The 15,265-nt window shown below is 40.7% G+C and overlaps 1 protein-coding gene across 8 annotated transcripts in view; it reads right to left on the reverse strand.

Annotated features, from left to right (window-relative positions):
• Window positions 1-413: 413 nt before the first annotated feature.
• LOC135547546 (nck-associated protein 1-like) overlaps window positions 414-15,265 on the reverse strand; it is a 73,023-nt gene continuing 58,171 nt past the window's right edge. For 7 of the 8 annotated variants that reach the window (XM_064976644.1, XM_064976643.1, XM_064976642.1 and 4 more), the window contains 8 exons: window positions 10,331-10,424; window positions 9,976-10,058; window positions 9,012-9,092; window positions 8,705-8,798; window positions 5,961-6,077; window positions 5,583-5,692; window positions 4,262-4,351; window positions 414-3,126 (listed from right to left, as the gene is read on the reverse strand). In XM_064976644.1, coding sequence (XP_064832716.1) covers window positions 3,010-3,126; window positions 4,262-4,351; window positions 5,583-5,692; window positions 5,961-6,077; window positions 8,705-8,798; window positions 9,012-9,092; window positions 9,976-10,058; window positions 10,331-10,424 — 786 coding nt within the window. In that variant the 3' untranslated portion in view covers window positions 414-3,009. The remainder of the gene's footprint in view (window positions 3,127-4,261; window positions 4,352-5,582; window positions 5,693-5,960; window positions 6,078-8,704; window positions 8,799-9,011; window positions 9,093-9,975; window positions 10,059-10,330; window positions 10,425-15,265) is intronic. The other variant, XM_064976638.1, reaches the window with a different exon arrangement.

A 15,265-nucleotide genomic window follows, 5' to 3' on the forward strand; every position in this document is an offset into this window, starting at 1 on the left:
ACACTTCCCCACTAATATTGACAGCAAAAAAAAAAAAAAAAAAAAAAAAGCACAAAAAAAGCACGAAACAAGTGACTAAGACCAATGTTGGCCTACGAAAATACAACTGTTCTAGGAAAGACCTTCAAGTTCTAGGCAACCTCTGTTTCAGAATACACTGAGAAGCCAACTCAATAAGACAATCAGGTCAGATGTGAGTTTGACAATTAGCTGCCAAGTGTGACAACTTCAACTTTTGTGGACATTTCTCTAAACGAATGTCTCAAATGCAAACTCAAGTTAAAATGATTAGGCTAATCGTAGTACTGTATGTCTGTCTGAGTATGTATAGAATTTTGTGTGCAGTTTTTGTCCTGAAGTTTAGATTCAAACATGTCAACAACAAAACAAAAAAAAATCACACATTAGGCCAGTAAAGTGGATATAGCCTAAGATTTATTTGTCACGTTATGGAGGACACACAGTTCATCGAAACATCGAAAACATATAAAAGTGGTAAAAGGAGAGCTATTTATTAACATTCAATAAATATGAAAGAATGTTTATTATATACCATACAGACAGGTACAATGGAGTGGTTATGCCAATGAGGCATTTAGTTAAAAAATTATTCTATGCTTTATACAAATATCAACGATCTGTTACCACTTTTCATAATATTTAAGTTTAATACCAACATTTTAGCTTAGCTCCAAATAATATAAAATGCTATGGTTTCTCAACAGTTTGGCAAATATCTCAAAAGAACACAAGAATGTAATTAACACAAATTCACAGATACACATACTGTAATAATCAACAGATGATGATGGTGAATAACTGTGGATCATCATTTCCCCAAAAATCTGCAATTAGTTTTGCACATTGCAATGCTTCCCTTAATAGCAATTTTAGTGTTACATTTTTTAACCCATTCAATATTTAGAAACGAAAGACTGACAGTATTCAAAAATGTAATTATGTAGTAGTGTACCACTGATCATTGTCAAAAAAGCTTACATCAGATTCATTTAAGTAAACAAATTATTAATTCATAAAACTGGGTGAAAAGAAAAAACCCTGATCCCACAAAACCAATAACATTATTTTTTGTTTTCTTTAAGACTGAAGATGAAACACAGCACACCCACAATGGTCACGTCATCATATCAGACTCAAGTTGTACAGAGCCATATATTTCTATTCTCAGTATAGGGCTCTGGGGCTGCCTGCATGTATCAAGCGTCTCAGAGTAGGAGTTCTGATCTAGGATCAGGTCCCCTGTCTATGTAACTTCTGGGTGTAACCCTAGCTAGCAAACTGTCATGGTCAAAACATATAGACTAAATGGTTGCTAAAATGGGAAGAGTTCTGTTCATGATAAGAAGTTGCTCTGCTTCCTTGACATCGAAATCCACCAGACAGGTCCTACAGGCCCTAGTTTTGTCGGACTTGGACTACTGCCCAGTTGTGTAAACTTGTGCGGCAAATAAGGACAAAGGAAAATTGCAGTTGATCCAGAACAGAGCAGCACATATTGCACAGAAAATGTATATAGGGTGGATGTCAGTGGTATGCATGTCAATCTCTCTTGGCTCAAAGTCTTTTTTTTGCCAGGTGTTGATTGGTTAAAGGTATCGAACTGTTTGTTCAAGCAGTTGGCACATAGTTCCGACACTCATTGGTACAACACAAGACATGCAGCCAGAGGTATCTTCACAGTCCCCCAGGTCCAGAACAGAGGTTGGGAAACACACAGTATTACATAGAGCCATGACTAAATGGAACTCTCTACCACCCCGGGTAACTCAAACTAGCAATACAACCAGATTTTTAAAAATGGATAAAAGAACACCTTACGGCACGACGGGGACTGTGAAGAGAGACATTTTTATACATTTTGTATTATATTCCTCATTGTATTAAGTATTGCATTATGTAGTGTTTTCTGGACTGTATTAAGTATTGTATTATGTAGTGTATTCTGGACTGTATTAAGTATTGCATTATGTAGTGTTTTCTGGACTGTATTAAGTATTGTATTATGTAGTGTATTCTGCATTGAATTAAGTATTGTATTAAGCATTGTATTATGTAGTGTATTCTGTAGTGTTATGTATATTATGTATTTTATGTATTCTATTTGTCATTTTGTTTCCTGTTTGGACTCCAGGAAGAGATTAGCAGTGGGATCCAAATAAAATATTACATCTCATTAATTGTGATCTAAAAGGCAAAACTGATCTCAAATGATCACTCCTACTCTGAGAAGCTTGATACATAAGGCCCCTGATGTTGTCTCCTTCACTCTCTGCATGCTAAGGCTCCAGACAAAATCTTTTTCTCTCGCTAGGCAGGGAGCCTCCCCGCCTGCCTCTCTCTCTCTCGCTAGCCTCTCCTCTCTCGCTAGCCTCTCCTCTCTCGCTAGCCTCTCCTCCTCCTCTCTCGCTAGCCTCTCCTCCTCCTCCTCTCTAGCCTCTCCTCCTCCTCCTCTCTAGCCTCTCCTCCTCTCTAGCCTCTCCTCTTCCTCCTCTCTAGCCTCTCCTCCTCCTCTTCCTCCTCCTCTCCAGCCTCTCCTCTTCCCCCTCCTCTCCAGCCTCTCCTCTTCCCCCTCCTCTCCAGCCTCTCCACCTCCTCCTCTCTAGCCTCTCCACCTCCTCCTCTCTAGCCTCTCCACCTCCTCCTCTCTAGCCTCTCCACCTCCTCCTCTCTAGCCCTCCACCTCCTCCTCTCTAGCCTCTCCACCTCCTCCTCTCTAGCCTCTCCACCTCCTCCTCTCTAGCCTCTCCACCTCCTCCTCTCTAGCCTCTCCACCTCCTCCTCTCTAGCCTCTCCACCTCCTCCTCCTCTAGCCTCTCCACCTCCTCCTCTCTAGCCTCTCCACCTCCTCCTCTCTAGCCTCTCCACCTCCTCCTCTCTAGCCTCTCCACCTCCTCCTCTCTAGCCTCTCCACCTCCTCCTCTCTAGCCTCTCCACCTCCTCCTCTCTAGCCTCTCCTCTTCATCCTCTTTTCACCTCCTCTCAGGGCTCTCAGGTGGAGGAAGGCACACTCTGCTTGTAGACGGCGTGGTATGCGTTACGGAGCAGCACATAGGGGAAGCAAGACTCCAGAAGGTCCATGGTCAGGAATGGGGACTCCTGCACAATCTGGTAGAGAAAACACATGGATGGATAAGGATACAACCCAAAATAAACACTGTGTGAACAAAGTTACACATAGGTTGCATCCCAAATGCACCCTATTCCCTATATAAGTGCACAACTTTTGACCAGGGCCCACATACGGCTCTGGTCAAAAGTAGTGTGCTATATAGGGAATAGGGTGCCATTTGGGATGCAGATTAAGTTTAATCACACTTTTGTGATCTTGCCTTGTTCTCTATGTTATCGGGGCAGAGTAGCCCCATGGATTAGGCAGAAGGGTGTGTGTGTGTGTGTGAGTGTGTGTATTCTATCCTATGCCAGGTCCACTGAAGGATAAAGACTGTGGCTGATTCTTCCTTCTTTCCATTACAGTTGTCTTTCTATTCAACAACCTCCCTCCTGTAGATTATTCTTCAAAGGAAAGCAAATCTCCAGACCAATGAGTAAGCATCTCTGATCAAAAGACCATACATGTGTATGCATGACTGCATATGTAATTTTCAATACAGTCAGAAAGAAAATAGTGCTCTGTTCATTTTCCAAAGAAAATAATGCTCGGCTCATTTTCCAGTAGAAAGAGGTTATGCGATTCTCTTCCTTTTCCTTCTACTTTGTGCTGGCCAATGCTAGTGAAAATGTTGACCTTGGAACCAACTGGTATATTACATGTGTTAGTTAGATGATGGGTAGATGAGAATTAGATGATGTGACAATGTGTAGATGATGGCGAGCTTAGTCATAATGCATGTCAAGTTCAAAGTTCAAGTGCTACAGTATACAGTAAAACTCCAATCTACTTGGACTATTGTAATCCTTATTTATAGTAAGCCTAACTTTATAAAACTGCAACTCTTAGTCATTCGGTTTGATATAGTGTCATCAATTTTTAGTATAGGACTCTCTCCTAAATTAATTTTCCAGGTCTCCTTTGGGAAACATTTCTTCTGACCTAAACGGGACTTCCTGGTTAAATAAAGGGTTAAAATAGAATATTAATCTGCATCCCAAATGGCACCCTATTCCCTATTCCCTATATACTGCACTACTTTTGACCATGGCCTATAGGGCCCTATATATTAGTGCACTATATAGGGGATATGATGCCATTTGGGACTCATACATACAGTATGTGACTCACCATATCCAGGAGCAAGTAGACAGATTCTCTGTTCCTCGTTGTGGTTTTGTCAGTCTCCTGGCCGATCTTCAGCAAACTGGAGGAGGCAAGCTGCACGGGAGAGAGAACAGTTTCAATCAGTTTCAACTGACTGTGTAGAAGAATGGTAAAGAACTAGAAGCTTTAAGAACAACTTCAAAATGGGACGGCAGATAGCCTAGCGGTTAAGAGTGTTGTGCTAGTAACCAAAATGTTGATGTTCCCTTGAGCAATGCACTTAACCCTAAATGCTCCTGTATGTTACTCTGGATAAGATTGTCTTCTAAATGACTCAAATGTCAAATGTAAACTTTAACACTGAAAGAAGCATGGTGTCTTTTCACAAGGTTTCTACAAGTCACCAAGCTGCACCGGAGAAAACAACTCTCACACCGAGGGCCAGTTTCCCAGACACAGATTCATCCTATTTCTGAACTAAACAGCAATTCAAACTTTTTGTCCTGCAATATTTATCTGTGTCTGGGGAAACCGGTCCTAAATGTATAGAAGCACTCGTGTCTCTTCTATCAATTTCACAATGTTACTAGACATTTAAAGCACAATGTTACTAGACATTTAAAGCACAATGTTACTAGACATTTAAAGCACAATGTTACTAGACATTTAAAGCACAATGTTACTAGCCATTTAAAGTCTACCACTCTAACCTTGCCTCTTGGATTTTAAGTAAACACTGTAGGGTTTCAAAGAGGATGGGGCTTGGGCTGCATCTCACATGGTATCAGACTGGAGACAGCATTACCTATTTTAACACTGTTGTAGTAATACAATATTGGAGCGCAATACAAAGTAAGAGACAACATTTTATGAGGAATAATTCCAATGGAAACACAGAGGGGAAAACAAGGTTGGTGGTGTGCTGTGCCCTCCTCCTCAGCGATGCAGAAAAAGCCCTGGTATCCAGGAAAATTCATTTCAGATATTAAAATAAAAAATGATTTAGAATCACAGAAGGTTTATGGAACATTAATGTTTATCAATCCCGGTCATGAAAATAAAAAATCAAATAAAATAAATATCCTGCCTCCTCCCACGCCGCGTGTAATAAATTCTTACACGACCTTGGCTCTGTCCCAAATATCACCCTATTCCAGGGCCCAAAAGAAGTGCACTATATAGGGAAGTGTGCCATTTAGCATACACTCGCGAGCATTTTGAAAAACCCACCAGAGAGATTAAATACGAAACAGATGAAAGAAGAGAGCTGCTTATAATAAATAATAAGAAAGGGTGGAGAGAAATGTGTGGTATAAACCAAACGGACTACCACTATAAAACGTACTGCGAGGAACTCTTTGAGGCGGTCCTCGATGCTGCCCTTGTGGATGGTGAATAAAGCTGCAGCGATCTGGTTTATAGCTTTAGCCAGACAGTGGATGTTGTTGCAGTGACCTGTGAAAGGATGACAGACAAGTAGATATTAGTGTCTCGACTATGTCGTTAAACACTGCGGGTAAAACTAACTTGAGACTAAACCACATCAATCCATATACATGGAACAACAAATGAACATAAAATGTCCTTAAGACATCTTATTACTTACTGTATGTCACAGCACTTTTAACAAAGGACTATTATGAAGGAACCATATCAAGTATAACAACAAATAGACTTAAAATGTACATAGGAACATTTACTTCATGTATCTAAAAACAGGTACCTTCAATAGCAGGGCTATACTGGGACATGACGTTGCTTGCCAAGGTGGGCATAGAGACCGCCACAAAGACCATCAGCAGGCACGCTATCTTGTACTCCTCCTCAGGACTGATGTTCTCTGTTACCAAAGAAAGGAAATGTCTGTTAACAGACCATCACCATGACAGCTTAACAGCACGACTTTATCTTGGCATCATAACATAGAGAAAAAAAATGTATAAAAAAATAGCAGTTTGGGGGAAATCGGGGGGATCCAATTTGGATATTATCTGAACACGAAGACCCTCTAGCCAAGACAAACTGCAATAAGGCTCTGTAATTAGCTGTAATTTATATTAACAGGACAACACTGGGAGATGATTCAACTATGTGGACCCAGCATGGGGTAGGAGTGCCTCCCAAATAGCATCCTATTCTCTATATTGCACTACTTTTGACCATACCCTTATGGGTCTCCCTAAGGCCCTGGTCAAAAGTCGTGCACTACATAGTGAAAAGAGTGCCATTTGCATCCTAGGGGATGAAGTTGAGGGTTGATAACTATTTTGATATTAAACAGAGGTTTGTATAAGAACAGCAGGGGCATAATAGAAATGTCTTCGCTGGCCAAACGGCCTGCAGGGCTCTTAATGGCTCTGACAGAGTTAAAGCAATGTTATTGAGTATTTTCCTTAGAGCAACAGAGAGAGGCTGGGAACTTGAGGAGAGCCAGTGGTTTTGTCCCAAATGGCACCATATTCCCTATATAGTGCACTACTTTTGACCAGACACCTATACAGGGGATAGGGTGCCATTTGGGATGCAAACAGAGGAATCTCTGGGAATAGGGTAACATTTGGGACATAGAGTGCATTCGGAAAGTATTAAGACCACTTGACTTTTTCCACATTTTGTTAAATTACAGCCTATTTCTAAAATCGATTAAATAGTTATTTCCCCCTCAATCTACAAACAATACCCCATAATGATAAAGCAAAAACAGGTTTAGATATTTTTGTCATAAAAAAAAATCACATTTACATAAGTATTCTGACCGTTTACTTTGTACTTTGTTGAAGCACCTTTGGCAGCTATTAAAGCCTCACATCTTCTTGGGTATGACGCTACAGACTTGGCACAGCTGTATTTGGAGGGTTTCTCCCGTTCTTCTCTGCAGATCTTCTCAAGCTCTGTCAGGTTGGATCGGGAGCATCGCTGCACAGCTATTTTCAGGTCACTCCAGAGATGTTTGATCGGGTTCAATTCCAGGCTCTGGCTGGGCCACTCAAGGACATTCAGAGACTTGTCCCGAAGCCACTCCTGCATTGTCTTGGCTGTGTGCTTAGTGTCATTGTCCTGTTGGAAGGTGAACCTTCACCCCAGTTTGAGGGCCTGAGTTCTCTGGAGCAGGTTTTCATCAACGATCTCTCTGTACTTTGCTCCGTTCACCTTTCCCTCGATCACGAGTCGTGTCCCTGCCACTGAAAAACATCCCCACAGCATGATGCTGCCACCACCATGCTTCTCCAGATGTGACACTTGGCATTCAGGCCAAAGAGCTCAATCTTGGATTCATCAGACTAGAGAATCTTGTTTCTCATGGCCTGAGAGTCCTTTAGGTGCCTTTTGGCAAACTCAAAGCGGGCTGTCAAGTGCCTTTTACTGAGGAGTGGCTTCAGTCTGGCCACACTACCATAAAGGCCTGATTGGTGGAATGCTGCAGCAATGGTTGTCCTTCTGGAAGGTTCTCCCATCTCCATAGAGGAACTCTGGAGCTCTGTCAGAGTCACCATTGGGTTCTTGGTCACGTCCCTGACAAAGGCCCTTCTCCCCCGATTGGTCAGTTTGGCCCGGGCGGCCAGCTCTAGGAAGAGTCGTGGTGGTTCCAAACTTCTTCCATTTAAGATTGATGGAGACCACTGTGTTTGTGGGGACCTTCAATGCTTATGATATTTTTTGGTACCCTTCCCCAGATCTGTGCCTCAACTCAATCCTGTCTCGGAGCTCTACGGAAAATTCCTTCTACCTCATGGCTTGGTTTTTGCTCTGACATGCACTGTCAACTGTGGGACCTTATATAGACAGGTGTGTGCCTTTCCAAATCATGTCCAATCAATTGAATTTACCACAGGGTGACTCCAATCAAGTTGTTGATATATCATTTTGCAAACATTTAAAAAAAAACTGTCATTATGGGGTATTGTGTGGAGATTGATGAGGATTTTTTTTAAATGTAATACATTTTAGAATAAGGCTGTAATGTAACAAAATGTGGAAAAAGTGAAGAAACGCACATATGGAATGGACAGCACTTTGTGGATATGGCTGCAGGCTACATGACTTGACAAACTAATACCAGTGTGTATAAGCATCGACATGTCCTGTTAAATAACACGTCCCTCAGGGGTGCTAAAACATTACCTAAACAAAGCATGGCATATCTGTTGTGATTATGAAAAATTGACAGGACATGTATTTCTTTTTAATTTATGAAAACATTAGTTTGATACATGACCTCAGCAGGGAATGTAGTTCTAATGCTTGTCCAACTCTCTCTCTCTTTGCCATTATTAACAGATTTACTTTCAAACTCTGAGATTTCAACAGCGAATCAGTCATCCCTATACACAGTGTTTGCACATGTAACTCAGGTTATGATGCATATGACAGCCATCGTCATTTCAGCTCAACAGCTAAACATATCCATTTATTCAAATTGTAAATGGCCGATTGACTAAATCCAATGTATGGAGTGTCCTATCTTACCTGACTTCTGGGAGGAGAGGGCCACCACTAAGGCAGGGTCTATCTCACAGGGCAGGCCTGCTGCAGAGGACAACTCATACACATTCATGGCCACCTGATGATCAACATACAGGACATCAGAGAGTCAGTCTGCTTCAAACACAACAGCCATTTATATATCATAGTAATAATATGAATAATATATGCCACTTAGCAGATGCTTTAATCGAAAGCAATATACAGTACAGTGTATGTGATCCTTGTGCGAACTGAACCCACAACCTTGACCTCATGAAGCATCAATTAAAGGTCCTACTGTGTCTCTCACCTTCATGTCGGTCTCTCTGGGAATGTGATCCTTGAAATCCTCCACTGAGCTCACCAGGAATGGGATGTGGCACGACAACACCTGTTGACAAGAAGAAGATAATGTGTTACCTCAATACTAAGCCAGAAATATTTGATTTAACCGACTTCAGCACAGGGTGTAATATGAGAAATCAAGATAATTGTGTACTCTATTGTGTCAAAATATGATGCCAATCAATTTAGAAATAAAGCATTTGTGTTTAGTGAGTCTGCCAGATCAGAGGCAGTAGGGATGACCAAGGACGCTCTCTTGATAAGTGCATTAATTAGAACATTTTCCTATCCGGTTAAGCATAAAAAATGTAACGAGTACTATTGAGTGTCAGGTAAAATGTAAGGAGAAAAAGTACATGATTTTCTTTATGAATGTAGTAGAGTAAAAGTTGTCAAAAATATAAAAAGTAAAGTACAGATACCCCAAAAACTACTTAAGTAGTACTTAAAAGTATTTAAGTACTTTACACCACTGCCCACGGGACACGTCTGAAGTCGGTACCGCCAATGTGCCAACTACTGTCTGTAGCTTCTGAACTGTTTGGACTACAAACTAATATGGAAAGGGGAGATTCTCACAAACAAGATGGTGTTCCCCGTTTTGCTCTACGACCCCCACAAGTGTCACAGGACTCATCTGAAGGTAACTGTGTACCGGTAAAAAGAAATGAATGGAAGTAGTTTGGTACCCCTACCAAAAATGGGGTTAAATATGCGTTAACATCTAAAAAAATAATTTCTGAGCTTTCGAATATCTCCTAGATATAGGACAGACACTTTAAAACCTTATTCATTATGATATATTTTTTTAACTCTCTGATTTGCCATTCATGAATGTGTTTCTATGAGCTATAGCAATATTATTATCATTATAATATATATTTTTTATATTGCTACAGGGGTCCTACAATTGAAAAGAGCCGACTTACATCTCGGAGTGCCTCCTGAGCCAGTGATCGGAATGACAGGATGACGCCGATGATGGTCATTCGTTTCAGAACACTGTCGACTGCTGTAACACCAAGACAAAGAACATGTGAGCCTCACAGACAACTGACATGTCTCTAGTCATTTTACTGGTATGCAAATAAGATTTACATGTTATGTTACGTCACCTTTGCCCTTCAGAAGCCATAACCAAAGGTCTGTACACATAAAAGTTATATTTATGGGAGAATGTATCATGTATTTGTTGCTTATTTGGCCCTTGGCAGCACTGAGCCTAGTGTCTGTCTGGCACAGCAAGACTGACCAGGCCAGTAGAAATACAGACAGAGTACCCACATGAGAGCTTCTTGAACAGAGCAGCCATTTCTCCAGGCTTGTCAAAGCTGGTCCTCATCTGGGTCAAAACCTCAACGTTGTCCACCACCAGTTTCTGAATAGGAGAAGAATGAGTTGAGGGAGACGGTGAGAGGAGTAGGAATGTGAGGGAAAGAGAGAGGGAAAGAAGAAGGTAGGGAAATAGGGAGATATATAGTATATATACAGTGCATTTGGAAAGTATTCAAACGTTCACTTTTTCCACAATTTGTTACAGCCTTATTCTAAAATTGATTAAAACTTCTTATGGCTTAGATCCTGTTAACGGGATCGATATGACAACAGCCAGTGAAAGTGCAGGGCACCACATTCAAAACAACAGAAATCTCATAATTCAAATTCCTCAAACCTACAAGTATTTTACACCATTTTAAAAGATAAACTTGTTGTTAATCCCACCACAGTGTCCGATTTCAAAAAGGCTTTACTACGAAAGCACACCAAACGATTATGTTAGGTCAGTACCTAGTCACAGAAAAACAGCCATTTTTCCAGCCAAAGAGAGGAGTCACAAAAAACAGAAATAGAGATAAAATTAATCACTAACCTTTGATGATCTTCATCTGATGACACTCATAGGACTTCATGTTACACAATACATGTATGTTTTGAACGATAAAGTTCATATTTATATCCAAAAATCCAAAATGTTTACATTGGCGTGTTACGTTCAGTAATGTTTCCCTTCCAAAACATCCGGTGATTTTGCAGAGAGCCACATCAATTTACAGAAATACTCATCATAAATGTTGATGAAAATACAAGTGTTATGCATGGAACTTGTGCATGAAATGCAATGGAACGCAGCTAACTCTCACGTGAGCGCGCGTGATCAGCTCATGTCACTCTGGCAGACCCCTGACTCAATCAGCTCTCAAACCCCCCCCCCCAAGACAGGGATTTTTACTAGGCTTAAATGTCAGGAATTGTGAAAAACTGAGTTTAAATGTATTTGGCTAAGGTTTATGTAACTTCAAGATCTACTTTGTGCATGACACAAGTCATTTTTCCAACAATTGCTTACAGACAAATTATTTCACTGTATTACAATTCCAGTGGGTCAGACCTTTACATACACTAAATTGACTGTGACTTTAAACAGATTGGAAAATTCCAGAAAATGATGTCATGGCTTTAGAAGCTTCTGATAGGCTAATTGACATCATTTGAGTCAATTGGAGGTGTACCTGTGGACTCAAGTGCCTCTATGATTGACATCATTGGAAAATCAAAAGAAATCAGCCAATACCTCAGATTTTTATTTATGTAGACCTCCACAAGTCTGGGTCATCCTTGGGTGCAATCTCCAAATGCCTGAAGGTACCATGTTCATCTGTACAAACAATAGTATGCAAGTATAAACACCCTGGAACCACGCAGCCGTCATACCGCTCAGGAAGGAGACGCGCTCTGTCTCCTAGAGATGAACGTACTTTGGTGCAAAAAGTGCAAATCAATCCCAGAACAGCACAGTAAAACAACCATATGAAGGTGCTGGAGGAAGCAGGTACCAAAGTATCTATATACACATTAAAACAAGTCCTAGATCGACACAACCTGAAAGGCCGCTCAGCAAGGAAGAAGTCACTGCTCCAAAACCACCATATAAAAGCCAGACTATGGTTTGCAACTGCACATGGGGACAAAGATCTGAAGAAATGCCCTCTGGTCTGATGAAACAAAGAATCAAAAACAATTAGAGGCATAGAATTGTCTGTGATGGGTGTCTTGGCGCAACGAGCCAAAGGATTGTTTTTTGAAATGTTGAGACAGTCATGTGTGCCGCTTGCAATGCCTCACATGTCATCCACTCCTTCAGTTTACTTTGAGACGATTCACCAAAAAAGTAACTTGATGACCACGACTCGGTGTGCACAGACTGAATAAAACCAATGCTTAATTCCTACATCCGATTGTGAATCAGATACCAAAACTATTTTATTTTCACAAATTGCTTTCATATGTGGAGGGAAACGTTTGCATGTTAGAGAATCATAAATATGTACCAGAGCTACGTTAACACACCAATGTGTGCTCTAGGGACTAAACAAACCACCAATTATATTACAATCCAAAGACCGGTTTGAAAAAACATGCATAATATTTTGTCAGTCTGCTGCAATAAAATGATTTAACATTGATTATCATTCTTTAGATAAATGACATTCCAACAAGAACTCTTCTAAAACAGTTTTGCAACACTAACAAAGACATTAGTGTCATCTAATGCACCCTACCGTTCAAAGGTTTGTGGTCACTTAGAAATGTCCGTGTTTTTGATTTTGCTTTTTTTTGCTTTTGTCCATTAAAATAACATGAACTTGATCAGAAATACAGTGTCGACATTGTTAAGGTTGTAAATTACTATTGTAGCTGGAAACGGATTATTTTTAATGTAATATCTACATAGGCGTACAGAGGCCCATTATCAGCAACCATCACTCCTGTGTTCCAATGGCATGTTGTGTTAACTAACCCAAGTTTATAATTTTCTGTGAAGGGAGTAGTACACAGCGTTGTACGAGATCTTCAGTTACTTGACAATTTCTCAGAACAAGAATAGACTGATGAGTTTCAGAAGAAAGTTATTTGTTTCTGGCCATTTTGAGCCTGTAAGCGAACCCACAAATCCATATGCTCCAGTTCCTCAACTAGTCTAAAGAAGGCCAGTTTGATTGATTCTTTAAAATCAGCACAACAGTTTTCAGCTGTGCTAACATAATTGCAAAAGTGTTTTCTAATGATCAATTATCCTTTTAAAACGATTGGATTAGCTAACACAGCATGCCATTGGAACACAGGAGTGATGGTTGCTGATAATGGGCCTCTGTACGCCTATGTAAATATTCCATTAAAAAAAGTTTCCAGCTACAATAGTCATGTAAAACATTAACAATGTCTACACTGTATTTCTGATGAATTTCATGTTATTTTAATGGACAAAAAAATTGCTTTCTTTCAAAAACAAGGACATTTCTAAGTGACCCCAAACTTTTGAATGGCAGTATATATCTATAAGGACTGATTTTGTGCCTAACCATAGTACATTTTTTTGCAGCTCTAAAGTGCAACAAGCCACGGAACGCAGAGGTCTACGTATGTACAGTACGTCTATTCTGATGTAGGTTTATCAATAGGCTGGCTAGCTGCTTTCCTAACACTTACCATGAACCCATTTTGTCCCAGTCTAATATACCGAACAAAAATATATACAACACATGCAAAGTGTTGGTCCCATGTTTAATGTGCTGAAATAAAAGATCTCAGAAATGTACTATACGCACAAAAAAAAAAATTCTCAAAAAATGTGGTGCACAAATTTGTTTACATCCCTGTTAGTGAGCATTTCTCCTTTGCAAAGATAATCCATTCGCCTGACAGGTGTTGCTATGTAAGCAGCATTATCATTACACAGGTGCACCTTGTGCTGGGGACAAAAGGCCACTAAAATGTGCAGTTGAGGGAGTGTGTAATTGGCATGCTGACTTCAGGAATGTCCACCAGAGCTATTTCCAGAGAATTTAATGTTCATCTCTCTACCATAAGCCGCCTCCAAAATTTAAAATAATTTGGCAGTACATTTAACCTGTCTCACAAGCACAGACCACGTGTAACCATGCCAGCCCAGGACCTCCACATCCAGCTTCTTCACCTGCGGGATCGTCTGAGACCTGCCACCCAGGCAGCTGATGAAACTGTGGGTTTGCAAAATCGAAGAATCTCTGCACAAACTGTCAGAAACCATCTCATGGAAGCTCATCTGCGTGCTCGTTGTCCTCACCAGGGTCTTGACCTGACTGCAGATCGGCGTTGTAAATGACTTCAGTGGGAAAAGGCTCACCTTCGATGGCCACTGACACGCTGGAGAAGTGTGATCTTCACGGAAGAAACCCGGTTTCAACTTTACCGGGCAGATGGCAGACAGCGTGTATCGTGTCGTGGCGGCAAGTGGTTTGCTGGATGCGAGGAGGTTATTTTATGGGCAGACATAAGCTATGGACAACAAACACAATTGTATTTTAACAATGGCAATTTGAATGCACAAGGGATACCGTGACGTGATCCTGAGGCCCATTGTAGTGCCATTCATCCGCCACCATCACCTCATGTTTCCACATTATAATGCAGGGCCCCATGTCGCAAGGATCTGTAGACAACTCCTGGAAGCTGAAAATGGCCCCGTTCTTCCATGGCCTGCATACTCACCAGACATGTCACCAATTGAGCATGTTTGGGATGCTCTGGATTGCTGTGTACGATAGCGTGTTTCAGTTCCCGCCAAAATCCAGCAAATGGTAGCCACTCCAGATACTGACTGGTTTTCTGATCCATGCCTCTACCTTTTTCTTAACACATCTGTGACCAACCACCACCCAGTCAGGTGAAATTCATAGATTCATGGATTTATTTCAATTGACTTATATACTTATATGAACTGTAACTCAGTAAAATCTTTGAAATTGTTGCATATTCAGTCCTCCCTATATAGTGCACTACTTTTTACCAGCTCCCATAGGAGACCGCCATAGGGCCTAGGTCAAAAGTAGTACAATATATAGAGCAGGGGTGTCAAACATACAGGTCCAAACCAGCCCGGTTTGAGTAAAAAATAAATAATAATAAAACAAATCGATATACTTTAAAATTAGTATAACCAAATCAAAACTGTATAGAAATGATAATGGACCTACATTCATACAATTTACTGACTGTCCAGCACACTGGCAATGAAATATTTAAAACATTCAGTGCAGCCCTCTGGACTTCATTGAAGACCGATTGCAGCCTGAGGCAAAATTAGTTTGACACCCCTGATATAGGGCACAGGGTCTCATTTTGGAGCACACTAGGAATTAGAGAAGCGAGAAACCAGGGACGTGTTCATTAGGCACCAAA

The sequence above is a fragment of the Oncorhynchus masou genome, chromosome 10 (assembly GCF_036934945.1).
Source record: "Oncorhynchus masou masou isolate Uvic2021 chromosome 10, UVic_Omas_1.1, whole genome shotgun sequence".
In the NCBI taxonomy this organism is placed as follows: domain Eukaryota; kingdom Metazoa; phylum Chordata; class Actinopteri; order Salmoniformes; family Salmonidae; genus Oncorhynchus; species Oncorhynchus masou.